Below are 16594 nucleotides of genomic sequence, written 5' to 3'. Positions count from 1 at the left end.
GACAAAGTGGATTGAAGATATCGACGAATTGCTGAAGAGGGGCTATACACAGAGCTCCCTCTGCAGAGTTGATGCACCCAAATGACTATAGGTTTAGCAGACACATCGACTTGATTTATTATGTGCTAAGGCTACTGGTCACTATCAGAGATCAATTCTCCTGTGAGCTCAGCTAGTCAGGATGCGGCGTTTTCTAGTCTGATATAGCTTCGGACAGCCCGCTCGCAATCTTGCCTTGGAGGCCCGCCGTGTAGACAGGATGTTATATCAGAGACACAGGATCGATATCGACCTGCTGGAATAGACAGATCCTTTTGTTGGCTTTGGGATTCCTCAGTTGACTGGAATGGCTTGGAATTCCTGGGTATTCGAATGAATGGGAAGGGAACAGTGATGTATCTAAAGTCCAACTAGCAACATCAGATCTTGTTAGCCATGCTCATCAACCTTCAGATCGTTTAATTCAAGGCGATCATTGTGGTATTGCTCTGTTCGCTCCGCCCAGAGATCTGTTAATCTTTCCTCGTCCTTGGCCGGGCCATTTTATCGAGACACGGTGCGCTGCCATATTGCGACGCAATGTTCTTGGAAGCATGGTCCATCAATCATGTCGTCAACTACAGACCTTGCTTTGTTCAGAATCCTGGCTCGGTGTCAATATCGGGATGTAAGTACGGGAGAATCCACGCCATGACTTCAACCCATTGGTCAAAGGTTCAACAGTTTTGGTTCCAGTCTGGCATAGGATCGTGTTCATAACAGAATCTCTATCCTGACGATCGACTTGGTTGATTGGATATGCTGTTATGTGTCTGGAGTATAAGATGCGTATCGTGTCTCGACGTCATCTGTAGTCGGTTCGAGGCGAATTGAAGCATCGTAAGGACCATGACACGGTTGGAGCATGCATATCGAGGTTTGGCGGTTGGTAGTTGCTGGGACCTGTGCCTGGGCTGGTGTTGATTGTAATCCTGGTACTTGTTGTAAGTCCTGGGCTCAAGTCGAAGCAGATCGATGGCTTGGGCTGATTCTTGAAGCTTCAAATCAGAGTAGAAACTTCTGAAGTGTCCCAGTTTCATCGTTCAAAATAAACATGCCTTGGAGACTGGGTAGACACAAGACATCGTGAAGGCATCCATGCAAACTTTCCCAATTTGGATCAGGCGTGGTCAGCCTGGAGGGAATTTCCTGCGTTGCGTCTGTCCCTCGCAAACATCCAACCTCAACTTCTGTCCTGTTTTCGTTCCTCGTCTCCTCTCCTATACTTTTATCTCCCTTCCATCATTCTCTTTACCCCATCCTCTGGACACCTTTTTCTTCCATCAACAATACCATCCCCACCCAAGACATCGCTTATCCCATTCTCCGTCACATCCAACATGGCTCAACCCCCGTGGGGGAATCAACTGCCGGGGCTCGCGGACGATCAAGTCGGTACGTCTGACTTGCCTGAGAACCAGTACCCATGGAACCAGCCTTCAGGAAGCCAACTGCAACCGCCCATCGACACAAATTCACGCCCTCATTCCATGCAGATGAGGCCCGGTGCCATCGACCAAAATTGTGACCAATTTTCTGGTCTCCATGCCGTCCCTTCCCCTGCTTCCGTCGAATCTACCTTTCCACAGCCAGCTCGCTTCCTCTCAAGCAGTGCCTCGTTCAACGGAAACATGGTCATGCCCCCCGGTCAGTGGGTTTGGCAGCCATCTGTACCAATCCCCAATCAGCTCCCCTCTATCACGTCGCTCGGCTTCAGCCAGTACCTCCCCCCAGAGCGTCACCAACACTTGGAACATGGTCAGCCCCCAACAGCCTCCCCAGGGGAATGACCTTCCGCCAATTTCGCCTGCAAGCTCCTTTGTGCCCGTTTACCATGGACATCCTACACCTCATATTCATGAACAGCATGCTCTGCCCGAGGCTGTAGGAGAGTCCCTCGATCCAGAAGGGGAACAAGTCCACGACCTTGATTCCTGCGACACTGAGAATTTCGCGCCACTGTGTGAATTCTCTCGACCCTGCCAAATGTCACCCAGTCCCGATGGCGTTCATTTTCGAAAGATTGTGTCCCATCTCTTCGGAAGGAACAAGGCCTCCACGAAGCTCTTTCCGGATAGTGTTTGGGTCTATTATTGTCGGAAACATTACCAGCGCGCTAGATACCGGGCCGAGCAGTGGCCTTTCAATCAGTGTGAGCTGTTGATGCAGTCTCTCGACCGCATGGAGCAGTGGGGCCATGTCCTCTGCTTCGAACTGCGTCTTCGTCGCCGGGAGGCGTTGCGCGCCGATGGACAGGGCGAGCGCCCGGCCCCAACAGGGCTCCTGGGTAACGGTCGTCGGCACCCAACTGCAATCACGGCCCCCGTGCCTGAGTGGCTGCAGCGTGAGGTAGGGACTGGAAAGTCCTTTGATGAGATCCGAAACATCGTGGAGCGGATCCGAACTCATCTAACAAAGATCAAAAACGAAGAGGACAGCAAGAAACTGAGGCGTACCAAGCCAAATGGCGGTGCCACCCTCTCAAAGGATGATAGGAAGCTTGCACAAAATGCCGCCTATCATGAACGGAATAGTTTGGTGCGGTTCCCAGATATCGAGATTCTGCCCACGTTCGACCCACTCGTGATCGAGGAAGCTCGTCAACGTTCCTCCCAGAAGAAGCGGGCCAAGAAGGGAGGCAGTGAGAAGAGTCACGAGCAGGAGCATACCAACGGAAGCGAGGAATACTCCGAAGACGATGAGGAGATTTTCGAGGATGGCGCTGCCGCCTCTGGCCAGGGGGTCGCAAAGGCGCTAAGCTGGTCACTCGTGTTTCCGCTAAAGGAGCCATCAAAAAGCCCCTCGACAAGAAAAAGAGATAAGCGACCAGCAAATGCCAATCCAATCACCCATGGTCATCTGAATTTCGGGGCATGGTGGAGGAGTATTTCATGGATTGAGAAGGTCACTCAACGATCATCTATCATCTCGACAGTGAATGTCAGGTGACCTTCTTTTGATCTGTCTAGAGCTTACCTATTGCCCAGGAACAATGACCGCCAATACAAAAATTGTGAGATTCTAAAATTTGTGCTTAACTTCTTCGCCGTATTATGCATGATGATGCAGATCACAATATGTGTACTTAGTAACTACGGTAATCTGCAGGTGCCGTTCCAGGCTAGGTAATTCTTTGAATAGGCCCCCAGTAGATATAGGAGAGAGGCAGCGTCTCTATTGTTTATATCCGTGCCTTTCTGCCCACCCAAACCGGGTAGCGGTTTGGGTGCGCCAACGTTCCTTTGTAATTCACAATTTCTTCGTAATGTAACTTTTATATAGCCTGACTATACAAAAGGTACTTACTTAACAAATCTAGTTTTTCTCGAATATCTTAGTATTTTACTAGAAGAGGTCTAGATTTAATAGGATAGTAATATTATTTCAAGGTAGCTTATACTTAGTGCTATAGTAATTCATGGGTTTAGCTTAGAATAAGGGTCAAAAATCGTTCTTGAAGGTTCCTTATAGTAAATTTTCTTAGAGGAAAAATAAACGGATAAATTATATACCTTTTGTATGGTGAGGATATACAAAAGGTACTACTACGAAGAAACCGTGGCGCACCCAAAGCGCTACCCGCTTTGGGTGGGCAGTAAGGCACGAACACCGCGCAACAAAAAGGGACGCCCCTCTATATGCAGTCCAGATTATAATTGTGTGACGTGTCCACATAATTATCGAATCATGGATCTCCGCTTCCAAATGAGTAGGTCAGCCTATCGCCTACAATTGCCTATGTCTTGGCCCCATGACCGTGTAACTCCACTTCAGCAAGCCATCAGCACTGTGGTGTTTGTTGACTACATGTTTCGAGTCTGCTTGAAAAACCATAGCGGTCACGTATAAGACACCAGGCCATCATCCCTCGTAGCATGTCTTTATTTCTGCCTACCTCTCCACAATATCAACCAAGAAGGCTATGTCCTGCAAGATACCCCGACCGCCCGGCATCCCCATACTGGGAAACGTGTTCGATGTCAACACCGATGAAACATGGAACTCACTGAATAGACTTGCCAAGATATACGGCCCAGTCTTCAAGATCAAAGTGTTTGGGAACCAGATCGTCTTCATCGGCAATGTGAACCTACTCCAAGAAATATGCGATCAGCGACGGTTCAGAAAATGCGTGACGGGGCCTATTGTGGAGATGCGACATTGCGCAAATGACTGCCTGTTTACCGCATACGATTATGAGAAGAGCTGGGGTATTGCGCATAGGATCATGATTCCTTATGTCACGGTGTCGGAGACTGATGCTTGTTTTGATGACATGGCGACCGTGATCCCAGACTTGACACGCAAATGGACAACGACGATCAAACAGTCAGTGCTTATTACGGATGACCTCGATCGTCTACTTATGGCGTCCTGTATGCAATGTTTTTTCAATCAGCGCGTCGAGGTCCTACAAGGGCCGGAACCTGCCATCATTCCTGCTCTGGAGCGAATTACTATGGAAGCAATGAAACGGCCTACACGTCCAAACCTCCTCAATCAGCTGTTCTATCAGCGTGGCTTCGAGAAAGACATCAAGATCATGCGTGATTTTGCAAGAGGAATTATCAAGAGGCGGAAGGAGACGCCCGAAGAATCTCGCAACGACCTGCTAGACGCACTGTTACATGGTACGGATCCGGACACCGGGGAGAAGCTCAGTGACACACAGGTTGTGGATGAGGTCGTGACTATCTTTATCGGAGCTGCTACCAGTTCTAACCTTGTCTCTTATGCACTGTACTACCTGATGAAGAACCCCGAGAAGAGGACCATGGCATATGCGGAGATAGACTCAGTCATCGGCTCGGACCAAAAGATCCAGCTTGAGAAACTCAGGGAGTTGAAGTACTGCGAAGCTATCATACGGGAGACTTTGCGTCTATCAGCCACCGCTCCAGGCTTCAACATCGAGCCCATTCCTACCCAAGACAAGAGCCCGATATTCCTCGCAGGAGGGAAATACGAGATCCCCCATGATCAAACCATGATCGTCATCTTGCATTCCGTTAACCGCGATCCCGAAGTCTTCGAGGATCCAGAAACCTTCAGTCCGGAACGTATGCTCGGTGAGAAATGGGACAATCTTCCGAGCGCAGCAAAGAAAGGCTTCGGTAACGGCAAACGCGAGTGCTATGGAAAGATGTGGGCATGGCGCTGGTCTATTTTTACTCTTGCGACTATCTTGAAAGAAGTCTCATTCGAGTTTCAGGACCTGAAGTATGAACTGGTCTCGAATGGGGCTTTTAGTGTGAAGCCATTGAACTTTTATGGTCTTGTTAGTCCACGGACAAAGTGAGCCGAGATTGTGTGAGAGAAGTTCTTTGTTACCTCATTTTGCGAGTAAGCATTGGGGTGGTATAGTGGCGATCAATGTATGACGAATGGCTTTGATTCTTTCGGGAGCTGTGGTCCCGCTCTTTGTGACTCGACCATCTACCTGTACCTCTCGATAGTTTACTCTGTCTGCACGATCCATCATGAATGGAGTATCTATTCAATGAGATCTCTTAAATTCCAACAAAGGGAGGCGTCCAATTTTGATGGAAGGATGCCCTTCAAAGAACGAATAATTACTTGTGATCAATTTCTCGACCTCCCTTAACTGCAGAAGTTGTTAAAGCCAACCACTGCAGTGCAAGTAAACTCAACTCACTCTCAGCACCTTTGGTACAGATCAGCACATGCCAAACCTCATCCGACTTCCCAGTATCCAGTCCTTGTTCCCACTAGATCTTCAAACTCTCAATCATCTCAAGTTCCCCAGTTCAAAATGCAACTCCTCGCACAGTTCTTGCAGCTACGATATGAGCTCATCGGAAACCTCACATCGTGGGTAAACAATACTTATTATATACCACCTGAGGCAATGGCCTCGGTCATGGAACAAGCGATTCAAGATATCGGAATGTATCAAGCATCTTTAGGGGATAGCTACTTTTATGTCAAGTGCAACGAGATCAAGCAAATGCTGTCCTATGCAAGCTATGAGCTTCGGAGGCAGCGGAGACTGACTCGTGATATTACACGGGCCATGGACGGTGCGGTTGCTGGACTTCGACAAATTCAAATCAGTTGATTCCAAAAGTTGCTGCATAACTGCGGTTCTAATTAGGATCAAGTTCAATCTTTGGCAGAAGTCGGAATTACCCTCAGTCTATCAAGTTGGATTTCTTAGAATGAACGGCTTCCGAACATCCCATCCCTTCCAACATATGGATCCATTACTGCCAGGCCCATCGCGAATGTCCAAACTACCACAGTACAATGTACCTCTCGCCACGCTGAAACAATTGGAGAATTGGGGTGGGATTTCACCATTTTTTTTTTCGATTCATGCGGGTGAAGTTATGGGTACGAGTAAATTTGCGATGAGGCAAGAATCTCCGGTTCCTGTGTGGTTATGTAGTCTTGTTGGGTCGACGATGTCGTTTGATCGTGTTCGGGAGGTGGTTGAGTCGTTTCAATGTCATTGGTGTTGGAAGGGGATGGGGTTTTTGCCTGTGTTTAGGAAGTCTTGCGTTCGATTCCTTGGTGGAAAGGGCGTAAGATTACTGGTTTGAGTGGGAATTTGGAACTTGTCTAGGATAAGAGCGTTGGGGTATGAGGGAATGATCCTGAGGTAAGTCATTGGACTTTTCTGATTTTTGTACTTGGAAGCCGAGAGAATCAATACGGTGTGTGCTTTGCGTTGGAATCACAGTCAAAAGTTATCATAATTTGTATTGTAGAACGTAAGATAATAGAGCGATAAACTCCATATAATGTGAAAATCACCATAAAAGACACGCTTGCTCATGAAAATATTCAAAAAAAAAAAATGACACACCAAATGCAAGAAGAAAATCCATGTACAAGCACATACTCCACACTTATCAGCAAAACAGATTAACAAATGTTGGCAAACGAGACCAGGAGTGGGTGACTATGATGGGAAATGTCATGATCATAACAATAGTGAAATTCGAGGCATCTAACTAGCCACGGCCAGCTGAGCCACAAGGTCTGATGCCACATCAAGGAAAGGGTATGGACTAGTGACCTCCTTCTCCTTGTTCATGAAGCGCTTGCTAATCGGGTGCCATTCTGTATCGCCATGGGCGCGAATAACGTTCTGGTAGCCGTCGCACTTGAAGTCAACCATGTAATTGTTCTCCTCGAGTTGGTAGAGCTGGATATCAACGAAGACCCAGACACCGTGCGAGATACTGGGTAGACCGGTGTTTTGCGTGGCCGATGAGGGTGCGGATATGCCGCCGTTGTCGGATGTAGGAGACTTGATGTCCTTTTCCTTGTCCTCGGTTGGGGCGGAGATCCCGGAAATGTTGAACCGCCGACGGAGTTCTTCCAGGTCGCTACGGCTGTTATAGACACTGGTTGATGGCCCCGGGGCTTTGACGCCTTCTTTCAACAAGCGGGCGCGAATGAACCAGGGATCCTTAGGAATGTAGTAGTCTGATGGGAGATCGGGGTATTTGCTTTGCAGAGGCTTGGGTTGGTCTGATGTGGCATCGGGACCAATAGTCGTGCCTGATTCGACGGGCTGAATATCCCACACTCCACCTTGGGCGGCGATGGCTCGGTACAAGTACAGCATCGCCTCGTATGGTTGATTCCGTGAGCGGATGCCAAATTGCCATTTGCGGGATTTCTTGGGCTGTTGTGTGATGGGATGGCCAATGGGCGGTTCGAATTTCAACTTATCCAGGTCGACGACGCTGCGAGAATGGGGTTTCAAGGCCCGAGCAGTTGCAGCCTGCTCTTCCGGGGTCAACTCTCTGCGTTCAGATCCCGATTGATCCTCTTCGGCACGAGCGGCTTCCCGTCGGCGCTCTTCGAGACGAGCTCTTTGTTCTCGGTCACGTTGCTCCATGAGTTGATCATGCACGTAAGGTAAGCTGGTAGGCAAAATCCGAACATGACTGAGACGCGCTGATTCGAATTCTTCGGTATCGTCTTGTTGAGTCTCCTCTGGTCGAATGCGGCGTGAGACACTTGGAGTTTGTGCAACGGAAGGGGCCGCAGCTGGTTGCTGCTCTTGGGGTCTTTGAGCGGTGGGTGTTCGTTGGGCGGGAGTTGGTACGGGTGTTCTTGGCTGGGGTGAAACACTCTGAGCCAATATATTGTCGTCGGTTGGGGCTGTATGAGAAAAAATTAGTTAGCTAGCGCGCCCTGATAAGAGGTTGACATATGGGACAACAATAACTCACAGTTGGTCTGCATCATTTCATTTTCAACGACAATTGAAAAGGCATCCTTGATTGCACTAGGCTCTGGATGACGCAGGGCATCTTCGATATCTTCCCGATCGTATCCCATGCTTCGCTCCAGCTTGGACACGGCAATCTGGTGGATTTTATGCTGCACAGGGACCGTTTTTCCAGAGCCCACCTTACGAGGGTCGATCTTGCTCAGGTCCACATCTGTAGCGATGAACTCCTCTGGTGGTGGCTCCAGGTACTTGGGCAGGTTCTTTGTGAACCAGGGGTCTTGTCGAATCTCCGGAATGGTAATTCGGTGAACCGGGTGGACCTGAAGCATGGCGCGAATGAGCCGGGCTGCCCCAGGAGAGATGTATCCGGGGATGTGGAAGTTGCCTGCAGCGATCTTTTTGAATAGGGCAGGAATATAGTCGTCGTCAAAGGGCAAGCGGCCCACCAGAAGCACGTAGAGGATGACACCGCAACTCCAAACATCCACCTCGGGGCCGGCGTAGAGCTTTCCAGAGATAACCTCCGGAGCAGCATAGTTTGGACTTCCACAGCTAGTCTTCAGGAAATTTCCATCCGTCATAATGTTACTCAATCCGAAATCGGCGATCTTGACACTTTTCGTGCTATCGATGAGGAGGTTCTCGGGTTTCAAATCACGGTGGACAATCTTGTGTCGATGGCAGTACTCGACGGCGCAAATGATCTGCTGGAAGAACTTGCGGGCTTCATCATCACCACATTTTCCCTTTCGAACCAAATAATCAAACAATTCGCGTTCGGCATACTCGAGGACCATCACAATGTCGGTTTTGGTGGCGATCACGGTGTATCTAGCGGGAGAGGCGGGGCAACTCGGTCAGTGAACCAGGACATACCAGTACAATCATAGACAGCGGGAGAGACAGCGAGGGAGGCATCAATTCCTCCCAGGAGATAAAGAAAGGGACATAGAGAGGTGGGACTATTGCCTACAGTTTAATGATGTGAGGGTGTCGTAGCAATTGCAGATACTGAATCTCTCGCTCCACGCGCCCAACCATGTCCCGGGATAGGAGCTTGCGCCGGGAGATGATCTTTAGAGCCACTTGCCGTCCACTTGGCTGGTGAATGGCCAGCTTGACCTTTCCAAAGGAACCCTCACCGAGTATCTTGACGGACTGATACTGATCGAGACGCTGCATGTCCCGCATGGTGGCCGGAGACTGCGTCGTGGGGTCGGGGCGACCGGTCGGGCGCGAGGGCGGAGGCATTGCCATGGGGGAGGGATTCGAGCTGGCCGTCTTGCTCGTAACACGATCTCGTTCACGGGGATGGTCGCGGTCGGAGGGAGCAAGTGGGATCGAAAGATCTTCCTCGTCGAGGGCGGCGGCCATGATGAAAGGACAGCGTGACAGCGTGACGTGATTGATTTTCTTGGGTCGTCCCAGCGGGGACCGGGGCTTGCTGACTGTGCCGAGTGTGTTTCTTTTTTTTTTTTTCTTCTTCTTCTTTTCTTTTTGGCCTTTTTTGTCCTCCGTTAGAGCATCGCCAATCAGTCGGTCTCGACTCCACAATAGAACCGAAGGTGGAGCTGAACAGCTGGTTCAGTTGGATTTTGGTTGCTCAGGTGGTTGAGGGGCGGGGCGGGATGGAGGGGGAGTGGAGGGTTGGAGCACGTTTGGTTTGCCAAGGGCTAACCGAGAGTGTTCGAAGAATGCCACCTCACGTCAGTGTCCCAGGTACAGGGTTTCGGAGATATCTGAAGCGGGGAGGAAGATGAAGAGTTCGGAATAATGGGTTTGTTTTGTGTCGTAAGGGACAGAGCACACCGGAGAACAGGTGAAATGGCCGATCACGTCCACTGGACAGTGGACGTGGTGGCTAAGATCGACTTAGACGACGTTTGGATAAACTCGGCTTACAAAGGGTCGAAGAGGCAAAGTCCCTTACCTCAAAGTACCAGCAAGAGCTCCGTGCACGGTGCCGTCAGCCCACGGCCGTGACTCGATTGGATGATCAGCCAGAGGTGCTTGCCTCGGTCTCATCATGAATAGAGATTTGTCTGCACGTTAAACCTCCATATAGCTAGCTTTCTATCTAGACCGCTACTTCTATTATATGTACCATCTGGAATACGTGTGTAGATCCCCGGTACAAGACCGGTGGGCTCCTACTGGATTTAGGAACATTCTGTAAACTGTGTGTAGAGTAATCGCATATGGAAATGGTCGACTTTTGTTTTCTATGCAAATATACAGAATGCTCAATGGCCCGCCATATACACCCACTGGAAAGAAAGAAAAATTATCCAAATCCCAAAATACACCTGCCCAAATATAAACTCCAAGCCAGCTTCACATAAGCAATGCTCCCGGTCAATTGACCTTGAGCATATCCAGCATGCCTTTCGTTTGGCAGGCATGCTGGGCCATCTCTACTTCATCCCGCACTCGCTTATGCAGACGCTCCACTTGCTTGTCAATTTGAGCGGACTGGCCCAGATTGCCCGAGTAGATGTCCAGTACATTCATGGCAACCTCGACGCACAGATCTACTAGGCGGGGTTCACGGATGTGCTTGTAGATCCAGTGCAGCAACGGCTGCAGAGTCACTTCATCGCGGTCCTTAAGCGAGGCGCGGAGAGCGGAGCGGTGACGAAGGGCTGTGAAGAGGGTGAGTTGGGCGGTCTTGTCGGTAGATGAGAGGACTTGGTCGAGGGCAACCGAGTAGCGTCCCTTGCGGAGATCGTTTTCCCATGGTTGCTCCTTCTTCCGCTTCTTGCGATCTTGGCCTTCAATCACGATATCCACCCCCTCGCCGATAAAGTCACGTCCACGAAGACGCTTCTCCCACCCGGAGCCGCGCAGCTTCTGCTTCTTCGCGACTTGCCGGTCGTGCTCCTCCAGTTTACCCTCCAAAAGTGCCTGCATCTCCTTCTGGCGTTCACGCTCCTTGACCTTTTGTTGGCCGGAGAGTCGAGTCTTGACCGAGAGGAGACCCGACTGCATACCAACGGCAATATGCCTGTCCTCGTAGGCAATACCAGAGGTAATGACCTTGAGCGACAGGATAGGGGAGGGGTACTTGGATCCAGAAACAGGATTCCACCCAGTCGTTTCGAAGACCTTCATGTGGCCATCCAGCGCACCACTGATAAGACGCTCTCCGTTCGACGCCAATGCCAGCGACGTGACCGTCTTTTGGTGGCTCTGAATAATGTGAAGCGGCTTTCCAGCAACGATATCCAGCACTCCGATCTTGTTGTCGGCAGCAGCCAGTACCGTAGTACCCGCCGGCATGGGCAGCACGGTCTCAATGGGAGCAGCCATCTTGAACGTCATAGCCGCACGGCCTTCAACACGCGGGTCCCAGATACGAACGGTACGATCGTAAGAACCAGAAACTAGCAATCCAGATGAGGACATCGAGCCCGGCATGAAGGAACCGCTTCGCACGTAATCGGTGTGTCCCACAAATTTCCGCGCACTCGAGTCTGAAGATAAATCCCACAGCCGAACGGTACGGTCGTCACTTGCCGACAGGAGCGCTGTCGGGTCGCTGGGCGAAAACTTGCTCACCCACACCGGCTGCTTGTGATCCGTCCATGTCTTCAGAATAGCACGCGAGTTCACATCGAAGACCTGCAATTTACCCGTATCATCACCCGCCACGAAGATACGACCATCGGGACGGACATCTGTGCCGCGGACCGTATCGTCAAACCGAGTAATCGTCCGCAGAAGCTTCCGTGTGCGAATCGAGTAGATTTGTACCCGCGCGCCAGTGGTCACGGTGAAAACGTCCGGAGGTTGTGTCAGAGAAGGAAATGCGGCAGAGGAGGATGGGGCGGAAGGTTGAGTGATGAGGTTGACAGGGCCATTTGCCGGGGAAGGGATCAACAGAGGGTTCTTGAAGGTGCGCCAGTATTGCTGCTCTGGAGTCAGGCGGGTTGAGGGCAGCGAGGCAAGTTTCACCTGCTGCAGGGGCAGGACGGGCGCCGCCATGGTGATGTGCGAAGAACTGCGTCAAGCACCGGGAGCAGGTGTAAGACTCGACCGAAAGAACAAGAAACCCGAGACAGAACCTCGTGGCGTGCAGAGGTGTCTGGTCGTAAAGGCTGGAGGATCTTTTTTTCTGCCGATCAAAAAAAAGTTTCGACCTGATTGGGAATGGCGGCGAGAGGTCTTGTGGCCTGAGGCATAACAGACCTTCAGTGCCAAAGGTTCAGGCCGCAAGGCCACAAGGCGGTAAGGCTGTAAGGCACTGATCCCCCCATATTATTCTGATTAAGTGGGGTGCCTCGAAGGTGGGCAGCTGCATGCTGCAGCACTTATAGCCATTGTTGGAACAATAGTTAATATTGATAGCTTACAGACGAGATATTACTTTAGCATATATAGATGGTATCGCCTACTTAACTTGGATCTGAGCTTCTTTTGGACCCTAGCTTTCGCCGACAAACCACCCCCTGACATCTCTCCTCGACGCTGAGCACCCGGTTTCCCCAAGCGTGGTCTGTATATGGCTACATACATCATATCTTCGTAGTCAATCGCGATTATTCTTGCAGGCTCCCGGTTTCTTCATCCTGGCTTATCTTTTAATAATAGAAATGGCCTGGCGCCTGGGTGGTCGGAAGGCTTGGCGTTGCCCCGTCTACTGGGGCCGTGAGGCAGGCAACAGTCAATCTGTCTGACATTGGAAGCAGGGAGGGTCGTACATCATCGGTTATTGAGGTTTGTCTCACCGTGAAGGGAGGAGTTAGAGATCAAATCGACATCACCCGAGGATCATTCGATTTGCCTATCATAGGGCTCGTTCATCCAAAGCAGAGTGGGGAAGCAAAGTGGTGTGTTTTGCTCGTCGCCATGGCAATGTTTACATCTTATGAACCTTACAGGTGGAGAGCCGTGCCTGACAGCTGCGCAGCACATCGAATGAAACCGGATTCACAGACAGCGCTATCGGAGGATGACGATCACGACTCTGGGTCAGTCGCCAATCGTTGCACCTCTTGGCGGGGTGGGATGCGCCTTGTCCACTTGGCGGTGGTCGAGGTGGCTGGGGAATCTCCGTGAAGCTGACGCCGCCGATCCACCCCATTTTCGATGTCTGGCCGGGGTTGGGTGAAATGAGTGAGGACGTGGAATGAAACTGGAGATTGTGCAGTCTAACTTGCATGTTGGGCTTTGTGTGCCGAACGAGGCTGGAAGTAGTTTGCAACGAAGTCCTTAGGGCTGACGTAGTGTTGAAGGACGAAGCAGATGCTTATGGGCTTTGTTTATCGATAATCGTGTACTGGTGTATTGTCACGTACTGTCATATCGCCCCGATCCACCGTGGTCGAGACGCCTGAATCAGGCTGAGTCAGGGGTTCTGCCCAATCATACCAGTCCTAGTGTGGACTCCCCAGCCCCCTCCATACCGACCAGGACATTCCAGAAGGAGGGCGTTTATCTTTTTCCCCCTCCTCCTGCTCTTCTTCTTTTCAGATATCTTCAATGCTGGTCCTCTTGTGAACTCCTGCTCCTCAGCTTGATTTCAATTTGGTTGACATAGACAGAGCTTCTGAGCAATCGCTCTGCCAACCACCATGTCAAAGCTCTCCAAAATCAACCACGCTGCGGGCATCTTCGCCGATATGTCGGTCGATGGCCCCCCAATTGGCACCCTGGTCGCCATCATCGACCGTGCCAAAAACTTGCCCAATCGCAAGACTATGGGCAAGCAGAACCCTTATTGTGCTGCACGACTAGGCAAAGAAGCCAAGAAGACCCCTACTGACCTACGTGGTGGACAAACTCCTAGATGGTACGGTAATACAACAATCAAAACACTGATCCATACCTCGCACTAACATGTGAATCTCTAGGGATCACGAGCTTCGTTTCACAGTACATGAATCACCAGACTACTTCAAACTAAAAGTGTCCATCTTCAACGACGATAAAAAGACAGACTTGATTGGAGAGACCTGGATTGACTTGCAGAACTTGATCATCCCCGGGGGAAGTCAGAATGACCATTGGCACTCGCTACAGTGCCGAGGCAAATATGCTGGTGATGTTCGGATCGAGATGACCTACTATGATACTCGCCAACAAGATGAGGCCGTCATCGTGAAGCGGAAAGAAGCGGCAGAGAGGGTTCAAGGAAAGACTGCTGGTACTGGCCCATCGAGCTCGGGACTGTCTGGCCCACGATCATTAGAGAAAGTCAAGCGACGACCTTTGCCTACTGATCCATCTGGAGTGGCCCCTCCTCCCCCAAGGCCCTCTGTCTTGGAGCAGACTCATTCGGCTCCTCCTCCGCTGCAACATCCCCAGCCATCACGACCGACCATGCGTGATCATGCCCATACAATGCCCGCTCCCGCACCTGCTCCAGTGACAAATCCTGATGCCCTTCCTTACCCACCAACCCACTCAGAATCTTCTTATGATGCTCCGCCTTACAACCCCCTCGCCCCGAGCATGCAGACTCGAGGGAAATATGATGCTCCCGATGCATATCAACGTGAATGGGACAATCCAGCTCCCGCTCCCGCCCCAGCTCTCCCACCTGCTGGCACGATGAGACGCAATACCCACGAAACGACTTACCCCAACGAGAACCCTCAACCTCAATATGACCCTCGCCCTCCTGCCACAATGCGCAGCCATATCGACTACGACCAGCCTCCACGGGACTATCGCTCAACCTCGGAACCACCATTTGAGAGCGATGGACATGGGAGGACACTTTACGACAGACCTCCCCAGCCACACGATGCGTATACATCGGTTTTATCGCCTCAGTATAGTGCAAACCCTATGACATTTGGTCATGTTTCGACATTCTCACCACGGGCATCTGGCCATGGCGATGAACCCGCCCCTCTCCAGTACTCACGACCTAATTCCTCCTCTGGGCCTGGAGATGACCCTCGGTATCACCCACGCATCATGAAGGCCCTGCCTGCTCCCCGAAGTGATCCTTATCATCCAGAATATGCCACGATGCAACCGCGTGTGGAGGATGAGGAAGAGGACGCTCCTCCTCCCCCACCTCCCGTGCACAGGTCTCGGATGGCCCAGCCACCATCACTGGTGAAAATGCCGACAAGTCAATCGCCTTCTCCCTACACCCCATACAGCCCTGTGTATGCCAACAACCCATCTCCATCCATGCCAGCAAGTCTAGTGGCTGGCTACGAAAGTGAGGAACAGGATCGGGTATATGAGGGACGAACTAGTCGTAAAGGCAGTACCAGTCACATGGAGGATGAGATGATGATTCCTCAACCATTGTCGGCGTCGAGTAGCTCGGCCATGATCCCAGCATCTATGCCTGCGCAAGCACCTGTGCCTATTCCCATGCCATACGAGGCTCCTATCTACCCCCTCCGAACATCTCCACAGCCCATGGATGATCGAAGCTCTATCAGGAGTCGTGGCGGCTCTGTGAGCCCGGACACGCGCATGGTCACACGCAAGTCCGTCAGCCCACGACCCTCGACCTCTATGGGCTCTTCGATTCCATTCTCCCCTGACTCGTACGACTCGTTGAACCCGCACTCTCGGTCAGTCAACAGCAGGGAACCATCGCCAGCGTATGAGTCTCTTTCTCAAGCTAGAGATGCGGCGGTACGTGCCGAGGTTGAGCCCAGCCGGGACCCAGATCAGCCGATCATTGGTGATGATGGACGTGAAATTGATCCATCTGATCATCTGCCCACAGACACTTGGGCACCCGAGCCAGAGAGGAAGAGCCGCAAGCCTGAAGTAATTATCCGGTTCAAGCACTCCCCGCGACCTACCTCTCGTGGGAATGACACTTCTCGCCCCGTTGGTCCACCCCGGGTGGGATTCCGTACTACGACCGAGACTGATCGTCCGAGCAAGAAGTACACTCCGACTCATTTTCATACCCGTGAACCTGTGGACCGAACACCACCTCGCGCGGACAGGGGCCACGAGAGCTACGGTAGCTACTCTCATAGCCGGGGTTACACCACCCCAACCTCGACAGAGCGGCCGCGCTCCTCACGGGGCTCTGTTTCTCCATCTCCAGGCTCTCGATCCCCGTTGTACGACTATAGCCCCGGTCCTCCCATCCCATCAAAGCTGCCAATCTCCCATGGATCCCCAGGGTATCCGGTTGCCGCTAGCCACACGAGCACTGGTAACCCAGGCATGGATGCCCTGAGCCGGGAACTCAAGACCATCGACATTGGATCTGTGGGATGCAGCCCGAGCAGAGCTGTGCGAAAATACGCACCTCCCCGACCATCGGTCACTATGGGCTATGCCAGCTGAAGAGAAATGAACACAAAAAAACTAACCTCTGCTTTGCACATGATGAATTTATGTACAGCTATGTAT

At 51.3% G+C, this 16594-nt stretch overlaps 6 protein-coding genes across 6 annotated transcripts; 4 read left to right on the top strand and 2 right to left on the bottom strand.

The window, feature by feature from the left end:
- Positions 1-1379: 1379 nt before the first annotated feature.
- N7458_001191 (putative pathogenicity factor) lies at positions 1380-2988 on the top strand (the record flags this gene model as incomplete). Its single annotated transcript, XM_056904574.1, has 2 exons — positions 1380-1686; positions 1757-2988. The coding sequence occupies 2 exons, from the start codon at positions 1380-1382 to the stop codon at positions 2986-2988; spliced, it is 1539 nt and encodes a 512-aa protein (XP_056768681.1).
- A 973-nt stretch (positions 2989-3961) lies between these two features.
- On the top strand, positions 3962-5338 carry N7458_001190 (uncharacterized protein; the record flags this gene model as incomplete). The annotated part of the gene is made up of 1 exon (XM_056904573.1): positions 3962-5338. The coding sequence occupies one exon, from the start codon at positions 3962-3964 to the stop codon at positions 5336-5338; it is 1377 nt and encodes a 458-aa protein (XP_056768680.1).
- A 474-nt stretch (positions 5339-5812) lies between these two features.
- Positions 5813-6118, top strand: N7458_001189 (uncharacterized protein; the record flags this gene model as incomplete). Its single annotated transcript, XM_056904572.1, has 1 exon — positions 5813-6118. The coding sequence occupies one exon, from the start codon at positions 5813-5815 to the stop codon at positions 6116-6118; it is 306 nt and encodes a 101-aa protein (XP_056768679.1).
- An 894-nt stretch (positions 6119-7012) lies between these two features.
- N7458_001188 (SNF1 family serine/threonine-protein kinase) lies at positions 7013-9625 on the bottom strand (the record flags this gene model as incomplete). Its single annotated transcript, XM_056904571.1, has 3 exons — positions 7013-8178; positions 8250-9082; positions 9225-9625. The coding sequence occupies 3 exons, from the start codon at positions 9623-9625 to the stop codon at positions 7013-7015; spliced, it is 2400 nt and encodes a 799-aa protein (XP_056768678.1).
- Positions 9626-10606: 981 nt separating this feature from the next.
- Positions 10607-12235, bottom strand: N7458_001187 (snoRNA-binding rRNA-processing protein UTP15; the record flags this gene model as incomplete). The annotated part of the gene is made up of 1 exon (XM_056904570.1): positions 10607-12235. One exon carries the CDS (start codon positions 12233-12235, stop codon positions 10607-10609), a length of 1629 nt encoding a protein of 542 aa, XP_056768677.1.
- Positions 12236-13824: 1589 nt separating this feature from the next.
- On the top strand, positions 13825-16528 carry N7458_001186 (uncharacterized protein; the record flags this gene model as incomplete). The annotated part of the gene is made up of 2 exons (XM_056904569.1): positions 13825-14042; positions 14104-16528. The coding sequence occupies 2 exons, from the start codon at positions 13825-13827 to the stop codon at positions 16526-16528; spliced, it is 2643 nt and encodes an 880-aa protein (XP_056768676.1).
- Between the last annotated feature and the right edge of the window lie 66 nt (positions 16529-16594).

The sequence above is a fragment of the Penicillium daleae genome (assembly GCF_028827525.1).
Source record: "Penicillium daleae strain IBT 16125 chromosome Unknown utg000002l_segment0_segment0, whole genome shotgun sequence".
NCBI classification, from domain to species: Eukaryota; Fungi; Ascomycota; class Eurotiomycetes; order Eurotiales; family Aspergillaceae; genus Penicillium; species Penicillium daleae.
The sequence above is the reverse complement of the archived record's forward strand: the minus strand, read 5'-3'. Positions and strand labels throughout refer to the sequence as shown.